Consider the following 20,711-nt stretch of genomic DNA (forward strand, 5'->3'; position numbering starts at 1 on the left):
GAATGTTAGAAGTTGTTGCAGAAGTAGGAAGTGGTTGTGTAGCATCCTCAAGTAGATTAAGGTGAGTCATGGCATTCAATGTCATGTTCAAGTCAGATATCTCAGGTTCCACATCCCACATCCTATTTGGACCTTTTTTATACTCTGAAGTAGAATGTGATAGAAGGCGAAGGTTGGAATGGACATATACAAGATCCTCAGCCTTCGCTGCTCCCAATCTGTTTCTCTTTACCGAATGGATGAAGCCATATGTACTCCAGTTCCTCTCAGCGGATGAGGAACTGGCAACCTGCGATAACAACCTCGTGGCTAGAGTTGAGAGATAAGTGCTATCTCCACCATGGAAGCCCCACCAAGTAATAGGATCCATATGCCCCCGATCATCCATGGCTATTGGATCTGAAAAGATCCCAGTGGATTGTACAAATGCTCCAAATTCATCACGTACATCCTTTGCAATTCCAACTTCCCTATAGATTTTCCTCAAAGCTGTCTTATATCCCTGTACCACTTCAGAATCTCTGTTTGGTGCTGCTCTACCAGGTAAAGACAATATTTTGGAATGGTAATATTTGGGGTGTAGAGCATACGCCAAAAGGTGTAATGGTGTGGTCATTTTGTTCCACCTTTTTGTAACTATGTCTTTCACTTCATTGTAAAATACTTCAAAAGGGTCATGCTCACTTGCCTTGATAATTTCCCGTATTTTCTCCAACATACTATCTATGTTTTCATAGACTTCCCCCAAGCAAGGCATATCTGTGTCAAATGCCCTAATCATGGTTAGAATTGGTTCTGTGAACTGCAAAAGGTATTGGACCTTGTCCCACCATGCATCATCAAGAATGATATACTTTATTCTTTGTCCTCTATCAGAAGTTGAAGTCCTCCATGATTCCCAAAGAGGGTCAATGACCATTGCCTGTAATGCTTGTCTGACATCCAAAAGCCTCTTTATGACTAAAGTGTGGGAAGCAAAACGAGTTTCGACAACCTACATAAACATATTGAAAAGTAAAATCTTAAATCAGACATAAAATAAATTGAACATTAAAATTGAGAACTCATAATGCATAACATTGATTAAAATTGGAGTACCTTTAGTAGCTCCAACTTTGCAAAACTCCAATATATGGCTTGGGACATTGAGTGATTCGTGATAAACATTTGGATCTCCTTTGATGCTACATATATTTCATTGATCCACTCAATTTCACCAATCTTGGCTAGCATAAGGTTCAATGAATGCACTGCACATGGAGTCCAAAATATGTGATTGTATTGACCCTCCACAATCAAGCCTGCTGCCCTACAAACCTTTGCATTGTCTGTGATAACTTGGACAACATTTTGTGATCCCACACTTTCTATTGCATCAATAAGAATTGTTGAGATGAACGTTGCATCTTTTTCCAGTCCACTGCAATCAATGGCCTTCAAAAACATCGCTCCTTGGGGACAAATTGCAATAACAATAATTTAAGGGCGATTTCTTTGGTCTCTCCATCCATCAGAGACGATGGACACCCCTGTTTCTGCCCATGTATCACGGATTGATTGTACTTGTCTATCCACAAATTTTCTTTCTGATGTTAACAAAGTTGTGCGTACCTTTTCATACCTGGGGCTCTTGTATCCTTTTGGTGCTTCATTAACTGCTTTAATCATTTGTTGCCAATAAGGAGAGCGAACCAAATTGAATGCTAGTCCATTTGCATAGATGCGACGAGCAACATGCTCATCTACAACTTCTCTACCTTGGTTATTGAATGCCGCTTCAAGAGGTCCTAGAGTAGGCCTTTTATTACTTGTGAGAGCTGGTGTAGATGGCAATGACGACTTGGTTGTAGAGGCTTGCACAGGGAGTTTTCCCTTGCTGAATTTCCTATCAGCAACGTCTTGCAAAGATGCATAAAACTTAACTTTTGCAGGACTCGAACTTGTCCCAGGTTGGCCACTTGGACCATTTGGACCATTGCATACTAACACACCTGTGTTAGTTTGCCCAGTGAGATGGGCCTTCACCCTAGTGTATGAGCCATTTCGAATGCTATTGCATTCACTACATCTCCATTTGTACGAACCACCACCAGAGTTTTTGCCAAGAATTTCCACATACTGCCATAAAGGAGATCTTGGATCTTTATTGACACTTATTCCTTCACTAGATTCACGCTATAATGGTTCCATGCTTATCACACCTGCGTTGATAACCAAATATAAATTAATAAAATTGTCATTCTCAAAACAAAATTCTAAAGTGGTACAGGGCGAAATAAAATTCTAAAATTCTAAAATTCTAAATTATTATTTTATAATAAATAATTTTAAAATTTAAATTTAAATAAATAACTAATTAAATCATTAATATTATATATATATATATACATAATTTAAAATTTTAAAAACTTATAAGTTATAAACATATAAATATTAATAAAAAAAAACAATACACATGTTAATTTTTAAATAATTGATATAAATTATAATTATTAAAATAAAATTATAAACATAAACATAAAATATTTTTTAATTTTTATTTATAACTTACAAGTTCCGTTTTTTAATTTAATATAGTTTAAGGCCCACGGGCCTAGGCCCTACCTATTTAATTTTTATTTATAATTTTTTTTTTAATATTTAACCATATTTAATTTTTATTTATAAAAAAAATATTTTAATTTTTAAATTTTAACCATATCATATAACGTATATGTTATAATTTATAAAAATAAAAAAAATTAAAATAAAACGCAATAAAACCTACCGCGTTGCATGTTATAACTTATAAAAATTAAAAAAATTAAAATAAACACAATAAAACCTACGCATTGCATGTATAACTTATAAAAATAAAACACAATAAACCTACCGCGTGCGTGCAACTCAGCTCGACTCACGGCGCCCACCACTGCAACTCTACTCGACTCACGGCAACGACTGCAACTCTGCTCCACCCACGACGCCCGCGGTTGCTCTTCTGGAACCCGGTCCGTCGATTCTGCTCGACCCACGACGTTGCAGAAAAAATGCTGCACGGCTCGACCCACGACGCTGCAGAAAAAACGCTGACCCACGACGCTGCAGAAAAAACGCTGACGCTGCAGAAAAAACGCTGACCCACGGCGCCGCACAGAGGAGCCGCACAGATGCCTGCTCTCCCACGACGCTGCCAACCAAACTCGCCCATGCTAAAATCGATTTCACTATCGCCCTTTTATAAAATTCTTTGCAGCTAATCTAGGAGTTAAACTCGAAGTTAAACGAGAAAAAAAATTTCAATTAACTGAGTTATTAACTGTTAACTGAGGATCCAAACTGTGACATGAACATTTTGTTAACTGATCGTACGGATCCCACCGTATCCGTACCCGTACCCGTTTCGGATTCGGGGATCCGAGGTTTCACCACTTGCCCCCCGCAGATCCGATAACGTAGGTTTGTTGTGTTGAGCAATGTCGAGACTTGATTCAGTCAATTCTAGAGCGCTTGGGGACTTCAGAGCAGGTTTGATAGGAGGAGCATACTAAATTGATAGCAACTTTGAATAAAATGCATTACTTCCAATGCCATGTCCGGGAGTGTGTAGTGGTGGTCTGGCGAGGCCAGAATTTGTTATTGGAGAAGGTTGAAAAGTTGGAGGCCTGGATGGCCCATTTCAAGGAGCATGTCTAACGCTCCTTTTGTCCTCGGTCGCCTCCAGGAACAGCCCCGGACAACCCAGCCTCCATCACTTCTAACGACTAGCATGGATACAGGTGTTTTATATGTTCTGTCAGTTTACCAGTGCCTATAGCCTCTTAAGTTGTGGACTGTGTCTCTTTATGTTTTTCCGTTTCACTATCATCTGCTTTCAGTAGTAGTCAACAAACCTGGTCAGGGTGAAACTACCTGCGTTTTTCTTCTGATGTACTTCTTTTTGGAACCATGAATAAAATATTGACTTACAAAAACAAAAGATAAAATATCATAACTCAAAAAATCTTAATATTTTGACAAATTTTCAACCATGGAATTAAAAACCTTAAGTTTTCAACATATTTCAACCATGACATTATGGAGAAATTATATGACAAACAATTTTTAAAAATGAACACATAAATCAAAGATTCATTATTCCAAGAGTAATTTTTATTTTAAAAGCTAAAAGTATAGCTCTTTTCAAATCTGAGCCTAGGACAACTTATCCCATTGCAACAAAAACCTAGAAATCAAAAACGAAGTGTCCCCTTTTAATGAGGCACTAAAATTGCAACATTTTTTAAAACTATCTTATACCAAATGATAAAAATAAATAATATCATGGCAATATCATTATATAATTTAAAATTCAACATTAATTTCTAATATTTATTTACTTTTAATCAGAATATTAACTTTGGTAGATTGAATATAACATAAATTATTTTTGTAAGTCATTGTTTGTAACTTCATGTAAGATCATATGGAAGCCAAAATATTTGTTTCAAGTTACCATGCAAACATCATTTACATAAAATGTCTTAGACATTTATTCAAAATCGCTCATAGGTTTTGGCACACCATCAAAATCTACATCTTCAAATGAACCACTGGATGCAAATGAAGATGACCCATATTCTTCTATAATCAACTAGTTCCTCATCTGAGTCAACATGCATGCCCACCATTTCAGGTTTCAAAAGTCTTCTAGATCTATGACTAGGTTCAACAGACTCCCATCTCAACATTGTTTCTTCTTGTAGCAACTTCTTCAAAATCTCTATGGTCCTGAAGCGAAGAGTTCCTCACTTTATTAAATTGAAGTCATAAACAAGTATGTCAAAATCCTCCAATTTTAAGGGGTCTATGCGGCGACGATTTATATTTGTACCCTTTCTATTTCTCTTTCTACCAATTTGTTTATCAACTACCATCTTTGGCTTGTACAAACTATTACCCACCACTTTGTGGGTGATATCCCAAGGAGAAAAAAAATTCTAGGAAATAGTCCTCAGTTGGCAACCCCTTGCAGCCATCAACTAGCTCGTTGTGCCACTTCTCTCACTTGAGCCAGCCATGTGTTCCCTCACCCGTTTGTCATGATCGTATGTTTGAAGGTGGGCTCCCGAACCTAAAGGTATGCCTTGTCATTTGGTAATTGAGTATTGTAGCTTGTTTATCATGGACACTTATGGGCATGGATTAATTGGGGGATTTGGAGGAAAGAATGGGTTAGGTCATCGCTCTTGTCCCCTATACCCCTTTTGGATATTAACCTTGGATTCTAGTCTTGTGGGATCTCTTTTTACTAACCATTTGGCATAGGGATGGTATTTCATGGGAAACACTGATTTTGGTTGCATGGTCCCACTCCCTCATCCACATATATTGTCCCATTTCCACTCATTATAACCCCATTCATCATTTCTCCCACCTCGGTCCACATTCATCCACTCGGTCCACATAGGGCTAGCTCCCCCCTTCCCCTTGCCCACACCGTAGGTCGGGCCTGGAATGATGCCCTAGAGTTGATGCAACTAAAAAGAAAAATAAAAGCATAATTGGCCACATTCAATAGGAAAATATACCACAAAATGCAAAAGATGGCCAGGACAAACACATTTAACACGTGGGCAAAATCCCATATATGAGCTCTACCCCATCATCATGACCATCACCCTGGTTCCTACAAGCTCAATGAGCCTCCATCATATAAGAACCCATGATTGTCCCAATCCCTGGTGGACAATGAACCCACCCTGCCTTAAAAGGGGTATCCACTGCTATATCTGACACATTATGCTCTTACCCCTTGAGCCCCGAGCAGTTAATTAAAGAAAAATCATAAAAAGCAAAAAGGCATATAAAGAAGGGTGGAAAAATCAAGGTCGAGGCACTTCATGTACCATGATTGCTCCCTCCTATACATTATATACTCAAGTGTGGGCTTCCACTTTACTAGCTACCCTTGTACCCCAACATGTGGCCCAGGGCTGCCCCTTTTCATTCCCTACTCCATTCATCCCTCTACCTCATGCCACCACCTTTTGAAAAATGTACCTTGGACATATTATCCCCTTTGGAAGTAGAAACCACTTAATAGAATGCTTGGTTAACCCCATTTGGAGCTTAGAGACATTAGCACCTGCCAAAGCCCATTATGGAAGGGCGGGCCATTATGAAGTCCCCACTTGTGGTCCATGGTTTGTAAGCTCTTTTACTCGATTTCCTCGATGACTTGTTGTACTAGAAGGCTAGGGGACAAATCGGATCTTATGCAAGATTGCAGGTGGTCTCCATCTTGGATTTGATCTCCTTATAGGGGGTCCTAACCCTCCAGAGGGCTACATTAGCACATGTAGGGTGTGTGTTGAGAGCCATGGGACTCCACAGCAATAGACAACACTCCATGGATCCCCAAAGATGTTCATAGATTGCTCGAGATTCACCTCTTGGATGAGGAAGATGCACCTAGTTCACCTTTGCCCAACCTGCCCCACAGTTGTACCATGCACTTGGTAGATGACCCGCGACTTGTACGCTAATGTGGCATCACTTACACCATCATTTGAGCCCTTACAAATGGTCTACAGGCAACTTCGGCTTACTTGGAGACCCATGAGGTTACTTGTGTGCCCTCACAGCCATGGGGTGCACCACAGGTTTATTATGTGGAGAACAAGGGGCCAACCCCTTGTCCATTACTTTTGGAAGTCCAACTCATCATTTTGGCACTTATGGACTTCATCAAGCTTCTTAGATAGCCCAACGACATGCATCATTGATTATTCGGCCTCTTGGGAGGCTTATTATTTTATTTATGAACTAGTTTGGTCGGCTTGTCACCAATAGATAATTATTCACGCATTATTTTAGTTGATGGGCTAATGTAGGCTCAAATTAGGTAATTCAAACTTCTAATGAGTGTATAAATAGGAGAGACATGAATTCATTTGTATCATCACTTGGATTGGATCATTCTCTCTCTTGAGAATTTGAAATTTCACATTTCTTTCTTGGAGGAAAAATTGGAGCATGGATGAATTTTGATGTTTTGATTTGATTTTCCTTATCTTGGAGCTTCTTTATTGGCAAATGTATTGATGGTTAGATATATTCTCTTACATTTAAGTACGACTTTGATGTTATTTTCTTTTACTTTGTCACATACATTGATCATGGGCTTTCCGCTAATTTAGGGCTAATCGTTACATGCATTTACTGCTTCACTATGGAATTATGTTCCTATATAGCATATCTCTATGTATGGGCCATGTTTGTTGAACGAATTGTCTTAGAGATTGAAGTTATCTTGATAAGCCATCTTCATTTGCAAGCAAAGTATAAACGCTTTAAGGTCACTTTCTTTTTTTGCCCTAACATTGGAAGAAGTTGCCCTTAGAGCCTCCTTGAGCTAGAAACAAGATCCTTCATAATTTTTCTTGACTCCATATCCCCAAAAAGAATTAGGCACTGTTCCACCATAAAATGATCACCTTAAACCTTTTCTTTACATTTTCCCCCTCTTTCTTAGGGTCTAGCCAAGTTGGGTCACCTAGGGCATCACTTTCTCAACAAAGTAACCATAGAAAAGGTTCGATCTCCTAGCCTCTACTACGTTGGTGTGTCCTCAAGGTCTCCTACAAATTTGAAGAAATTTTGACGGTGGGATTGTATATCCCAAGCCCTGGCTCTGATATCAAACTTTTCCCTAGTGTTCCCTAGGCTAGTACCTCATAGGATCAATTTGACACCTCTAAGTGAAAACTCTTGTTTTATCCTTTCCACTTCCTTGTTTGGGTTAAGATCAGCATTGGTTGCTAAACTCCCTCCCCTTAACCTAAGTTGGGTCCACTTGGTCCCATGTGGCCCTGTACCTTCGAAAAGTTAATTCTTCAAGAACCACTTGGGAAACCAAGTTTAATAAGGATTTTAGGGATTGGGAAACTCCTTCGAATGACACATTCCTTAAACCTAGCCCTTAAATCCTCACCTCCTTCTCCTAGAAAGCTTGAAGAGCAAGCAAGCTCCATTCTTAACACCCTTCGAGGAAAAGGATCATTAAGGTCACTTCATATCCGTTTGTTCTTCATCCTTCCCAAGTGACTTTCCATATACAGGGTCTCCTCCCATCGGTGAAACTCCGTAAAGAGTAGGGAGTCTTAGCTGAGGTGACAGTGGGCCAGTTCTAAATGTCAACTAGAAAATGTTAACCATGCCTGTGAATAAATGTGAATTTACTTTACCACATTTTCAAGTCATTTTATCCTCAATTTGATAACCTATTTCCATACAACATTCCTTCTGAAAGCTTAGACTGACTTCTCTTATCCTCACCACAATTTTTCTTCAAATTCATTATGAATAAATCTGACCCTTCGGATGAAAGTTATAGACATTCTATATTCATTATTTGTATTATGATCCCATGCCAATAATTTTGCTTATGTTTCTGTTAAACCAACATAAATGATGTATCTCACTATTTCAAAAAGAGAGTTACTAGGATATTCTTCGATCAATTATCTTCTAGCCGCTGCAAAATGGTTCCCTCCAATTACATGATATTTGTATTCAAAACATCGAGTCCTCTCAAATGTCTGCTTGTTGGAAACTTGATTTGGATCAATAAGAACCACATAATCCACATGTGCATATGGATTGTATCTGGACGATGTTTTCAAGTTATGGATATCTAAGTGATGTGGTTTCCTAATTTAATATTGAGACTGTTATTCATTTGTCCTATAGAATTGGCTGATTAAGCTGAAATGTTTTGCCGTCATTAATTAATTTATTCTTCATCAAGTGATCTCGAATGACATTTTGTTTTGTTTTAATAATGTCATCCTCTAAATCAACACCTGGTGTTATGATTTCTCTGTTGCCTTTAGAGCTTTCACTATAATCTTCATTGTTGCCTATGATATTTACAAATTGAGCAACTTTTGATTTCTTCTTCTTACCAGTTAACATATTTTCCTATAGGTAACCAACCTCTTCATCATCAACTGGAAAAGAGACATCTGTGAGCATTTTTCTTTTTGGTGCTTTATTTCCTTTCTCCTTTTGAACAATAGTTCTAATCTCCTTCTCACTAATGGCAGCATATTTTTCAGCTTCAACTTCAGCATCTTAAAAAGCAATATGTTTAGCTTTACTAAATTGATCCACTTTAGTGATTCTTTGCTAATCCCTTATATGTACTATTGCAGTTTCATGAGTTATTGCTCTTTGATTCCTTCTCCTTTCTTCTTCCGTCTCTGTGTAGAAACTATTGATCACATTCATAATATCTGGTTCTAGATAATAAATACCTTCAAACATCATTGAAAAACTCTCAGCAAAATCCTATCAAGCAAAATATAATATGTCAATAATCAATAATTTATAAAAATTATAATGATCCTTACAATAATGCATAACATATAAATATAAATAAGCATACTTGCAATGTTAGTTGCGATTTCTTCACACAACTTTATAGATTCTTCATGTCTCATACTTGACTTTTAAGAGACGGATATTTAACATTTTCATGTATCTTGAGCAATTTTGTAAAAACATAAACAATGTCTATATTCAACACCAAACATATGTCTCATACTTTGCCCATCACCTCATATGGTTCACCAAATTTGATCATACCACAATATCGATAGAGATGTATATCTTCATCATTTTCACTATCTTTAACATGCCATATAATATTTGTTTTATTTATTTTTCGTTCATTCTTCTATTTTGAAATAATCTTGAATGTATTTGACGGGCCAGTGGCTTGACTTTTACAATGTTTTTCAGTTCGGGTACGTTCACCAGTATTCATAGAACGTCCAACTGCAATTTTAGATGATGTAATTGTTGTCGTTGTTCCAGAAACATTCACAGAGATGGCATCAAATAAGGTCTTTGTGAATGCTTCTGGAACAAAAGCAACAATTACATCATCTAAAGTTGCAGATGGCCGCTCTATGAACACTATTGAATGTGCCTGAACTAAGAAACAACGTAAAAATCAAACAATTAGTCCGTCAAATACATTCAAGATTATTTCAGAATAGAAAAATGAACGAAAAATAAATAAAACAAATATTATATGGTATGTTAAAAATAGTGAAAGTGATGAAGATATACATCTCTATCGATATTGTGATATGATCAAATTTGGTGAACCATATGAGGTGATGGGCAAAATACAAGACATACGTTTGGTGTTGAATATAGACATTGTTTATGTTCTGACAAAATTGCTCAAGATACATGAAAATGTTAGATATCCATCTCTTAAAAGTCAAGTATGACACATATGAAAAATCTACAAAGTTGTGTGAAGAAATAACATTGTAAGTATGCTTATTTATATTTATGTGTTATGCATTATTGTAAAAATCATTATAACTTTTATAAGTTATTAATTATTGACATATTATATTTTGTTTGATATGTTGGAGGGTATTTATTATCTCGAGCCAAATATTATGAATGCGATCAATAGCTTCGACATAGAGACAGAAGAAGATGGCATTATATGCTCCTCCACTTGCTCCCCTACATGAATGCAACTAGGGACGTTGCCACATTAAGCAACACACATCATGTAACGCATTTACAAGGTAGAAAAACCAGCATCCATCCCGGCCCTACCACATTCATTGCTCCATTCCTAACACATAGAATTATGAAAGGTACGATGTCAAAGAGGGCTCTTGCATGTGGGAAGGATAGGCAGTTTGGGGATTTAATACCAATAATGAAGGTCTCAAACGACATTGCAAAATTCAATGGGCAAGTCTGGCTCCACAACATGCTCTATTAGATGCCTTCCTTGATATCTCTTGCCATCGAGTGCATGCACACATGGTGCATTACCATTGTAGGAGCCAGAGTTGTTTCCTCTGTGACTTGAAAGACCTACAAAATGGTTCAAAACAATGTGAGAAAGATATACCAAAACAAGAGGTAACATAACATACTCAACTCTACAATGGACTAGATGAAAAGCAAATGAAAGAGCACAAAAGGATTCAGGACCAATGCGCTATAGACACTAGCAAACATATTATGAGTCTAGGTGAATGGGAGGAGTCACAGGCCCTTATCAATAGTTCAACAGGGACCCAGATTGAGATTTCTTCAACCATTGCATCTATCCGTTATCAAATGGACCGCATCATGGCACACCTGAATTCATGGCTTCTCCTTGCCCTAACCAAATGGATACTTCTGTTGACTCTACATCCTCTGGCATACCTAGAAAAGTTGTCACTGGAAACCCACATGGCCCTTCAGTCACCTTTGTTGATATGGCTATGGATTCCGTTAATTTTAGGCAACAATGGTATGTTTTATGCTTTAGAGCAATTTTACTTCAATTTCTTTAATAGCCCAATGTCAATATTCAGATTAGCAATCACATCAACATGGTAGTAAAATGCAGATAGAACATAAACAAAACAGTAAAAGACAAGCCAAGACAAGAGGACACAAGATGTGGCACTAGCCAAGGACAAACCCCAATGTGGGGAAACCCATGATCAAATCTTCTTTTAGCCTTCAATAGTTCAACAGAGAGAGATAATACAATTTACAAATCTGATAATTTATAACAACAACGAAACAGCCCTAACCAGAAAAGTCAACGTTGGTCAACAGGGCATATTTGACCCTCAGCAAATCGGTCAACTTCAATCAACTTCGACCTCCAAACAACAAGATAAAACAGCCCTCAAAACAGTCAAAGTCTGGTCAAACAGCCCACCTACAATCAACCCTAGCTGCAGTCAATGCTAGTCAACGTTTAGCCTCGATTTCTATGCCTAGAAATGAGGCCTGCGCAAACAGAGATAGCCCTCACAAAAATGCAGTCAAAGGAGGTCAACGCATGCTGGTCAACGCTTGGTCAAACTGTCCTGAAATTTCGGATGTGTGGAGAGAGAGGCCTAGAAATCTGTACCCAATCAATGAGGAGAGAGAGAGAAGTGTGAAGATGAGTGTGTCCAAATGAGGCTAAGTCACCTTCTATTTATATGCAACGTTGAGGATGAATAGACGTGATTGTTGGGCTTTTGAGCCTACATAAGTTTGCTGGCCAACCTTGACAATTTGACCATAATCAAAATAAATTCATAACTTCATTTGTACATGTCAAAATCGAATGATCGTTAGATCAATCCTACACCTCTCGGAGAGAGGAATCCAAGAAAAATATCAGTTGTCATAAATAAGATGACCCATGTGGAGTTTGGCCATAGATGCCAATTTTAACAGATTCGCAAGGCCCAACTGCACCAGTGGACCTAGAGGTGGTTGTCGTTTCTGAGCTTCATTATATTTTATTTACTTGCTTCTTTTCAATGCTTTGTTGTGTTGTGTTTGTACCATAATAGCAATATTCTTGTACGAATTCGAATTCGAATAAGATTCCATATCGAAAAAATACATAACAAAAAATCTAGTATGACTCTAATTCGGAAGCATAAATCTCATAGATACAAAAACATGCATTTTGTTCCAAATTTTAGAAGAATTTCAGCTTCAAGAAAGTCCAAAAATGCAGAAAGAGTTATCCATTTCATGAAATTTTTGTAGTTCATTTATATTCTTGTGGTTCATTTACATTTATAGATGTATTCCGTATTTTTTTTTTAATGTTTTGGAGGGTTTTGGTCTGTTAGTTTTTCTGGTTTGCGAGTTGCAGATACTTAAGGTATAATATCAAATGTAATCAAATGTATGTTGTTCTATGGTTTGTACTAAGCCAATTCATACGACAGTATACCTGTGGTTCCATACTCGGGTGTTTTTGGTTTAAATCTTCTACTTAAAGATTCAGTGCTACGGCCTTCAAGCCTGCCGTCCTTTTGTAAATTTCCATGTGTATGGTTCAGCCACTTCCTTTTATAATATAAAACCCTACCCATTACCGTGAAAACAAAATTGATTTTTTCTAGTTTCGCTTGGGATTCTATTAGGCCGTTCCATTGAGGATAGAATCAACTTTGTTTTACTTCATTGTGCAGAAATTAATAAGGTTGAGTGTACCCATGTACTTGTTGGTTCGACTGTTGTTCAGCCATAAATTGGTTGGACTTCACATCAACTGACGCCGGTGCAATTCCTAGCATTAAATACTTGTACCCTTTCTTTTCATCGACTTGGGAATCCCCGGACCACACGTCCTAGGAGATTAATCCAAAAAATGGGGGGTTTCTACTTGTAATTGTTGTAATTTACTTAACCAAACTTAATTTACAAGAACATATCACGGTGCAGAACAGGGGTTGAGAACTACACTAACAATAAAATTCTTGTGGATAACTCAATACCTAATCTAGCCCTACGACAGCAATTGTAGCAGATTATTTCTTCTCATAATAAAGAGGAAGAGATTGGCAAACTTACTTCAGCGTCAAGGAGGTTGCCAGAAATGCCAGGACCATTGGGTTCACACAGTCTATCGATTATTGCATTCATTTCTGCCTCAATGCCACTTCTCTTTTCGATCATAGCCATGGTCTCCGCCTTGACATTTGTTCCCACCATCTTTACTTGCCAATGCTATCCTTTATTCCAATTCCTAACGCTTGTGTGCACCACAGTCTAAATAAAGATGGAGTTCAGCTGCGTTTGTGATGTTTGTCCTGCTCCAACCGCTTTGTTGATGCTATCATTCCCCTATGTTCTTCCTTTCTTGGAACCCCTGCGGTCCAACTCTCCGATTTAAATTCCCAATTATGGTAAATGCGTCGCGACCACGAAAAGGTTGAACGACTAAAAGGTGAAACGGCTAACACGGGTATAACATCAAATATTAAGTGGGGACGGTTTTAATGTTAAATGGGATAATGATTTGTTAGGTTTCTCTTTTCCTCGAGTTTAAGTGGGGAAGGCTTTAATGTTAAATGGGATAATGATGGGTTAATTAATACGATGGTGTTATTATAATTATGTAAAAATTAATTTAGTTAAGTATTTATTAGTTTGGATTTATTTTAAGTTTGAATGTGTCAGTGCAATAAGGATTAAAAAAAAATATTATTTTAAGTTTGAATATACCAAATGGGTAAAGTATCAAATTTTTTTTCAAGAATTTAATTTATTTAGATATTTGGTAGATTTGTAATAAGATGGATCTAAATTATTTTAATTATTAATTATAAATATATTTATTAATTTTATGTTTTTTTAATTATATTTTAATTTAGTCAAAATGTTAAATAAGACATTATTTCTCTACAATATTGATTTTTTTTATTTTTTGTTTTATTTTGACCAAGTCAAGATGTTAAATATTAGAACATCTCTACCATAGTGGATTGGAGAGCGCCTCTCAAAACAATGTAGTTAGTTAAATATGGATATTGCATAGTAATTGTGTGAGATTTGATTGAATATAGATGCTTGTTGAAATAATTTATTTCTCCATTTGATCATTCTCACTCGCAAACTCTTTTCCTAAAATTTAAGTCTAAAACTTAATTAACACTAAACTTCACCCAAATCAGTTAATATACCCTCCATTTTTAAAATACAATGAAATAGATTCAAATGAAAGTGATAATTTTATTCCACTATCTCATTTTCATAATCAATAATAAGAAATGATATTATTTAATAAGAAATTGTACTATTCGATGAGTAGAAAAGTTCATAGCGTGAATATTAAGTTTGAAGGTGTTGAAGTTTCAATGGATTTACCATCAATTATATATAGATATGTGTATTATTTAAATAAAATTCTAATGTAATTTATACAAGTATAAATAACAAATAAGAGCATTCAAGGATTGTAATACTTGTTGAAAATGGTAATAAGAAAAATTTTGATTTAATTTTTCCTTGAATTAAATTAGGAGAAAATTGTAATTCCACATCACAAGATAACGAGAATGACTTAACTAAGTTAATTTTATTTAATTGACTAAGTTAATTCGAGGGCCTAACTTGAGTCATGTAGAATGGTTCCTAAATTTTAGGAGCCTAGGTTGAGTTTAATTTGAGTTGTAATGGTTTAATTCAGTTAAATTGAGTTAATTCGGTTAAATTAGTTCCAACTATTGGAGGAACTAGTAAGAGGTCTAGCAGTGGGGTGCGGCTTCATGTGTTTAACTAGTTAACTGGTAAATCAACCACAATTAACTCATGCATGCATGAAATTTCTGTTACCCTGTTGAAATTGGAGTTCAAGGGCGGTGTACTATTAGTTGTATAATTTTCCGAGTTGTACAAGTGGTGCATGCAGTCAGAGAAGGGCCTATAGGGATTGCACAATTCAGGATGGGGATTTCCCTAATTAATAAGGGGGAAATTCCTTGAGAAACAGCGCAAGGAAATAAGAGCTTGGCAGGCATCAAAATTGGCTAATTATTGGCCAGAGTCAGCTTGTGAGGTAGTGAGATAGATTGTACTTGTGCAGAGATTGTTCATGTTGAACAAGCATTGTATTTTCTTCTCTATTTTTCTGATCTAATGCAATATACAGATAGGAAGGGGTTTTGAGTAGCAAGCTTTCCCCTTAGATAAACCTTTGAGCATATATGATTGAATCTTGTCTCATGTTTGTGATTTCTCGATCGATTAATTGTTTTCGCTGCTGAGTAGAGTAGATTCAAGTCTTTTGTTTTAGCATATTACATAAGCATATTGAATCTACAAGGAATTTCTACATGGTATCAAAGCAAGAATCACAATAGAAGAGAAGAATTCGAGTTTGTCTTTGTAGGTAATTTGCAGGATCATTCTTCAGAGCCAGCAGGATGTCGTTCTATGGATTGAGACTCGAGTATGCCCTTAAGGGTAGCTCGAATTATGTTGCTTGGAAGGACATGATGGAGGTAGTGTTGGAAGATAATGGGTTGAAGGAATTCATAGACAATATTATTCCTAAGCCTCCAACAACTGATGCTCAAGATCTGACAGAGTGGAAGAAATGTGTGGCAAAGGCGAGGAGGATCATACTAGAAGGAGTTCGAGATCATATTATCTCAAATCTCCATGAGAAGGATAGCCCGTATGTAATGTGGCAACCCTTGATAGACTTGTTTTAGAACAATAGTGACCACAGGAAGTTGGCACTGAAGTACAAGCTTTGAAAGATCAAGATGGAGAAGGGCGACACAATACCACAGTACCTGAGCAGGTTCACCCAATGTCGGGATGAACTTGGGAGTGTTGGTATTATAGTTGTTGAAGATGATCTGGTAAGCCTAACACTTATAGGCCTTCCCAAGAGATGACATAGTTACCAGGATTCAATAAATGGGAGGGAGAAGCTACCAAATTAGGAGCGATTATCATCTGACTTGGTGCAACACGAGAGATGGAACCTCATCCAAGCATGATGACGAGGAGAATTGTGCCTTGGTTGGAAAGGCAAAGAAAGAGAAAGGGAAAAATCCCAATCCAGAGGAGATTCTAGTCAAGCGAGAAAGAAGAATTCTTGTCGAAGATTAAATGTTTTGACTGTCATGAGCTAGGACATTATGCCACGAAGTGTCCGCACAAGAACGTCGACAAGAAGCCCTCGGGAGGAGCAGCAGGTGAAGCTCTAGCTTCACAATTTGAGTTGGATTTCACACTCATTGCATGCATGGTGACATCGGTGATGGGTAGTGTGTGGTATCTTGATAGTGGAGCCTTATTCCATATGACGAGCAACAAAGCATTTTTAGGTGACTTGGAGGAGAATGACCTCTATATGCACATCAAGATGGGAGATGATGGAAGTTATAGCGCAACCGGTATCGGTACAGTTACTTTTTCGAGGGAGTCTGGTTCTCCTCTCACATTGAAAGATGTCATGTATGTCTTGGGTTTGAAGACGAATTTAGTTTCAGTTACTATGTTGGAACACTATGGCTATGGTGTGATATTTAGCAAAGGAAAGGCTTTCCTTAGACATATTGTTGTTGGGTGTGTGTCATTATTTTGGACCCTATATTAGGTGGGCGGACCTACCTATGGTTTTGTGCATGTGTGTTTCACATGGTTTTGGGCATGATGGTTTTATGCCCATGGTATCTTGTAGATCCGATCAAGGAAACTACAGTTATGTTCTAATCCAAGGTTAATGGATTGGGGTTTATGAATGTTTCAACATGTATATATATGTGTTGTAACATTGAAAGGAATATAATGAAAAATCAATCTGGTAGTCCTGGTTTTGGATCCAGGGAAAAATATCTATGTATTTGTTTTGTGTTTCTCTCTATTGTATATTTTTTGTATTTTAAGAATTCATTTGCAGGTAATTTCTATACAGGGTTAAAACCTACAATGGCCACAAGATGAGTGAAGCGGATCGGGGTTCACGTGAAGAACCTCTACAGATTGGATGTAGAAGATTATGTCACCTTGAGCACGAAAACAGAGAAGGTGTAGAGTCGAGACATTGATGAATTATGGCATAGGAGACTTGGGCATTTGCACCATGGAGCTTTCAAGATCATGCAACAGATTTCTACAGCACCTCCCAATGGTGCACTAGAGAAACTAGATACATGCAAAGGGTGTACACTAGGGAAGTACACCAAAGCCACCTTTCATGATAAGGATAGTAGAGTGCAAGCAATCCTTCAAAGAGTTCACTCATATGTGTGTGGACCTTTCTTGACAGCCTCCACGACCAAGCACAAGTATTATGTGATATTTGTAGATGATTTCTCACGTAAGTGTTGGATTTTCTTCATGCAGAAGAAAGACCAGACATTCTCCAAATTTTGTGAATTTAAAGCACTTGTTGAGAAAGACACTGGCAGGAAAGTGAAGGCTCTCAGGAGTGATAATGGTGGTGAATATGTGTCGAATGAGTTCAAGAACTTCTGTGCATCAGAAGGAATTCGACGGGAGTTAATAGCACCCCATAACCCACAACAGAATGGGGTGGCTGAGAGGAAGAATAGAAGTATTGTGGGAGTTGCACGGGCGATGTTACATGATTAGGGCCTACCGTTGCACTTGTGGGCTGAAGCATGCAACACAGTTGTATATGTGTAGAACAGGAGTCCTCATCAGATTCTCGGGATGAGTACACCAGAAGAAGCTTTTTCAAGGAAGAAACCAGATGTGTCACACTTTAGGATCTTTGGTTCATCAATTTACTGTCATGTTACCAAGGATGCAAGGAAAAAGCTAGATCCAACAGCTGAGTTGGGTATATTTATGGGGTACACTGGTACAAGTCACAATTATCGGGTGTACCTTCCATCTCACAGGATGACAGTGGTTCACAGAGATGTGAAGTTCGATCAAGAGAAGGCCATGAGATGTTCCCTTGAGAGGGAGATTCAGTTACATGCAGATGAGGAGATTTTGGCTCCAAAGGAAGAACCTTAGGATGATGTGGAGCAACCATAAACAGAGAGTGGAAGCACCCACTCATGCAGAGACATCCAGAGATGGAAGGAAGTGCGCCATGGAAGCTAACAGATTATTCCATGATGCTAGAGAGAATGTGGGATCACCCTCATCACAGCGCAGGTAGAGGAGGTCACTAAATTGGTACACTGGGTATATGGCTCTGATGAGTGAGCTAGTTGAGACAGAACCATCCTCATTCGAGGAAGAAGTGTAGAAGCCAGTATGGGTTGATGCCATGGTAGAGGAATATGATTCCATAGTCAGAAATAGTGTTTGGGAAGTTGTCCCAAGACCAGAGAACAAGTCAGTGGTAGGTTTGAGGTGGATCTACAAGGTGAAGCAAGCAGCAGATGGAAGCATTGAGAAACACAAGGCCAGATTTGTGGCCAAGGGGTTCTCTTAGGTGGAGGGAATTGATTACGAGGAGACCTTTGCTCCAGTAGCAAGGTACTCTTCTATCAGATCAATTCTAGCACTTGCAACACATATGGGATGGAAGATACATCAAATGGATGTGAAGACAACATTCCTCAATGGAGTGATTGAGGAAGAGGTGTACATTGAACAACCGGAAGGATTTGAGAACTTCGACAGAGAGTTGCATGTGTGCATAATCAAGCAAGCATTGTATGGATTGAAACAAGCACCCTATGCTTAGTACACTAGGAGCGACAATTATTTCACCAAGTTGGGCTTCACCAAAAGTGAAGCAAATGCAAAACTTTACCATATTGTGGTTGAAGGTGAATTATTGATTATAATATTATATGTCGATGATTTGATTCTAACAGGTGATGAGAAGTTAGTCAAATCTTACAAAGAGGACCTTGCAAGAGAATTTGAGATGAAGGACCTGAGGCTCATGCATTATTTCCTCAGTATGGAAGTATGGCAAGGAGATGGGGAATTGTTTGTCTCTCAGGGAAAGTATGCCAACGAGATACTAAAGAATTTCCACATGGAGAGCAGTAAACCCATGGAGACTCCTCTAGTAGGGAATTGGAGGAAGGAAGATGCTACTTCAGGGGAAGTAGTGGAGGCTACTATTTACAGGTAGCTTATGGGTTCACTTATGTATTTGGTGAACACACGACCAAACATGTGTTATGTAGTTAACCAACTTAGTCAAGCAATGGTTAAGCCAACCAAATTGTATTGGAAGGCATCCAAATATGTGTTGAGATACCTTAGAGGAACCACTTAGTTTGGTCTTTGGTACAGGCAGACAGAGGGAGTGAAGATGCAAGGCTTCACAGATGCAGATTTTGCGGGTAGTCCATCAGACAAGAAGAGCATATCAGGAGATATATTCAGTATTGGGTCAACAACAGTTTCTTAGTACAACAGGAAGCAGAGATTAGTTGCACTAAGTTCAGTGGAAGTAGAGTACATGGTTGCTAGTCAAGCAACTTGTGAACCTGTCTGGATGAGGGAGATTCTTGTTGGGTTAACTGGTTAGTTGATCGATCCTACTGTGATTTACTATGACAACCAGAGTTGTATCAAACTCTCTAAGAATCCAGTTTTTCATGATCGATCCAAGCATATCGACATCCAATATCACCATCTACAAGATTGTGTGCAGAGGAGAATCATGTTGTTGGAGTACATTCCAATAGACGAACAAGATGCAGATATTTTAACAAAGGTATTGTCAAAATGAAAATTCGAGTTCTATAGAGGCAGGATCAAGGTAGCAAATAATCCCTTTCTTGTTGAGAGGGAGTGTTGAAAATGGAAAAAAGAAAATTCTTGATTTAATTTTCCCTTGAATTAAATTAGGAGAAAATTGTAATTCCACATCACAAGACAATGAGAATGAGTTAACTAAGTTAATTTTACTTAGTTGGCTCAGTTAATTTGAGTTGAGGGCCTAACTTGAGTCATGTAGAGTGGTTCCTAAATCTTAGGAGCCTAGGTTGAGTTTAATTTGAGTTGCAATAGTTTAATTCAGTTAAACTAGTTCCAACTATTGGAGGAACTAGTAGAAGGTCTAGTAGTGGGGTGCAGCTTCATGTATTCAACTAGTTAACTAATAAATCAACCATAATTAACTCATGCATGCATGAAATTCGAGTTACCCAGTTGAGATTGGAGTTCAAGGGCAGTGTATTATTAGTTGTATAATTTTCCAAGTTGTACAAATGGTGCATGTAGTCAGAGAAGGGCCTATAGGGATTGCACAATTCAGGATGGGGATTTCCCTAATTAATAGGGGGTTAATTCCTTGAGAAACAATGCAAGGAAATAGGAGCTTGGCAAGCAACAAAATTGGCTAAGTATTGGCCAGAGTCAGCTTGTGAGGCAATGAGATAGATTGTACTTGTGCAAAGATTGTTCAGGTTGAACAAGCATTGTATTTTCTTCTCTATTTTTATGATCTAATGCAA

At 37.7% G+C, this 20,711-nt stretch overlaps 1 protein-coding gene across 1 annotated transcript in view; it reads right to left on the bottom strand.

Annotated features, from left to right (window-relative positions):
- The window catches only part of LOC149239724 (26S proteasome regulatory subunit), a 259,428-nt gene extending 245,689 nt beyond the window's left edge, over positions 1-13,739 (bottom strand). Inside the window, exon 1 of the mRNA XM_089373504.1 lies at positions 13,366-13,739. Coding sequence (XP_089229630.1) covers positions 13,366-13,506 — 141 coding nt within the window. The 5' untranslated portion in view covers positions 13,507-13,739. The remainder of the gene's footprint in view (positions 1-13,365) is intronic.
- Positions 13,740-20,711: the final 6,972 nt, after the last annotated feature.

The sequence above is a fragment of the Pinus tabuliformis genome, chromosome 8 (assembly GCF_031772625.1).
Source record: "Pinus tabuliformis cultivar Carrire ecotype Pingquan chromosome 8, CPIR1, whole genome shotgun sequence".
Lineage (NCBI taxonomy): Eukaryota > Viridiplantae > Streptophyta > Pinopsida > Pinales > Pinaceae > Pinus > Pinus tabuliformis.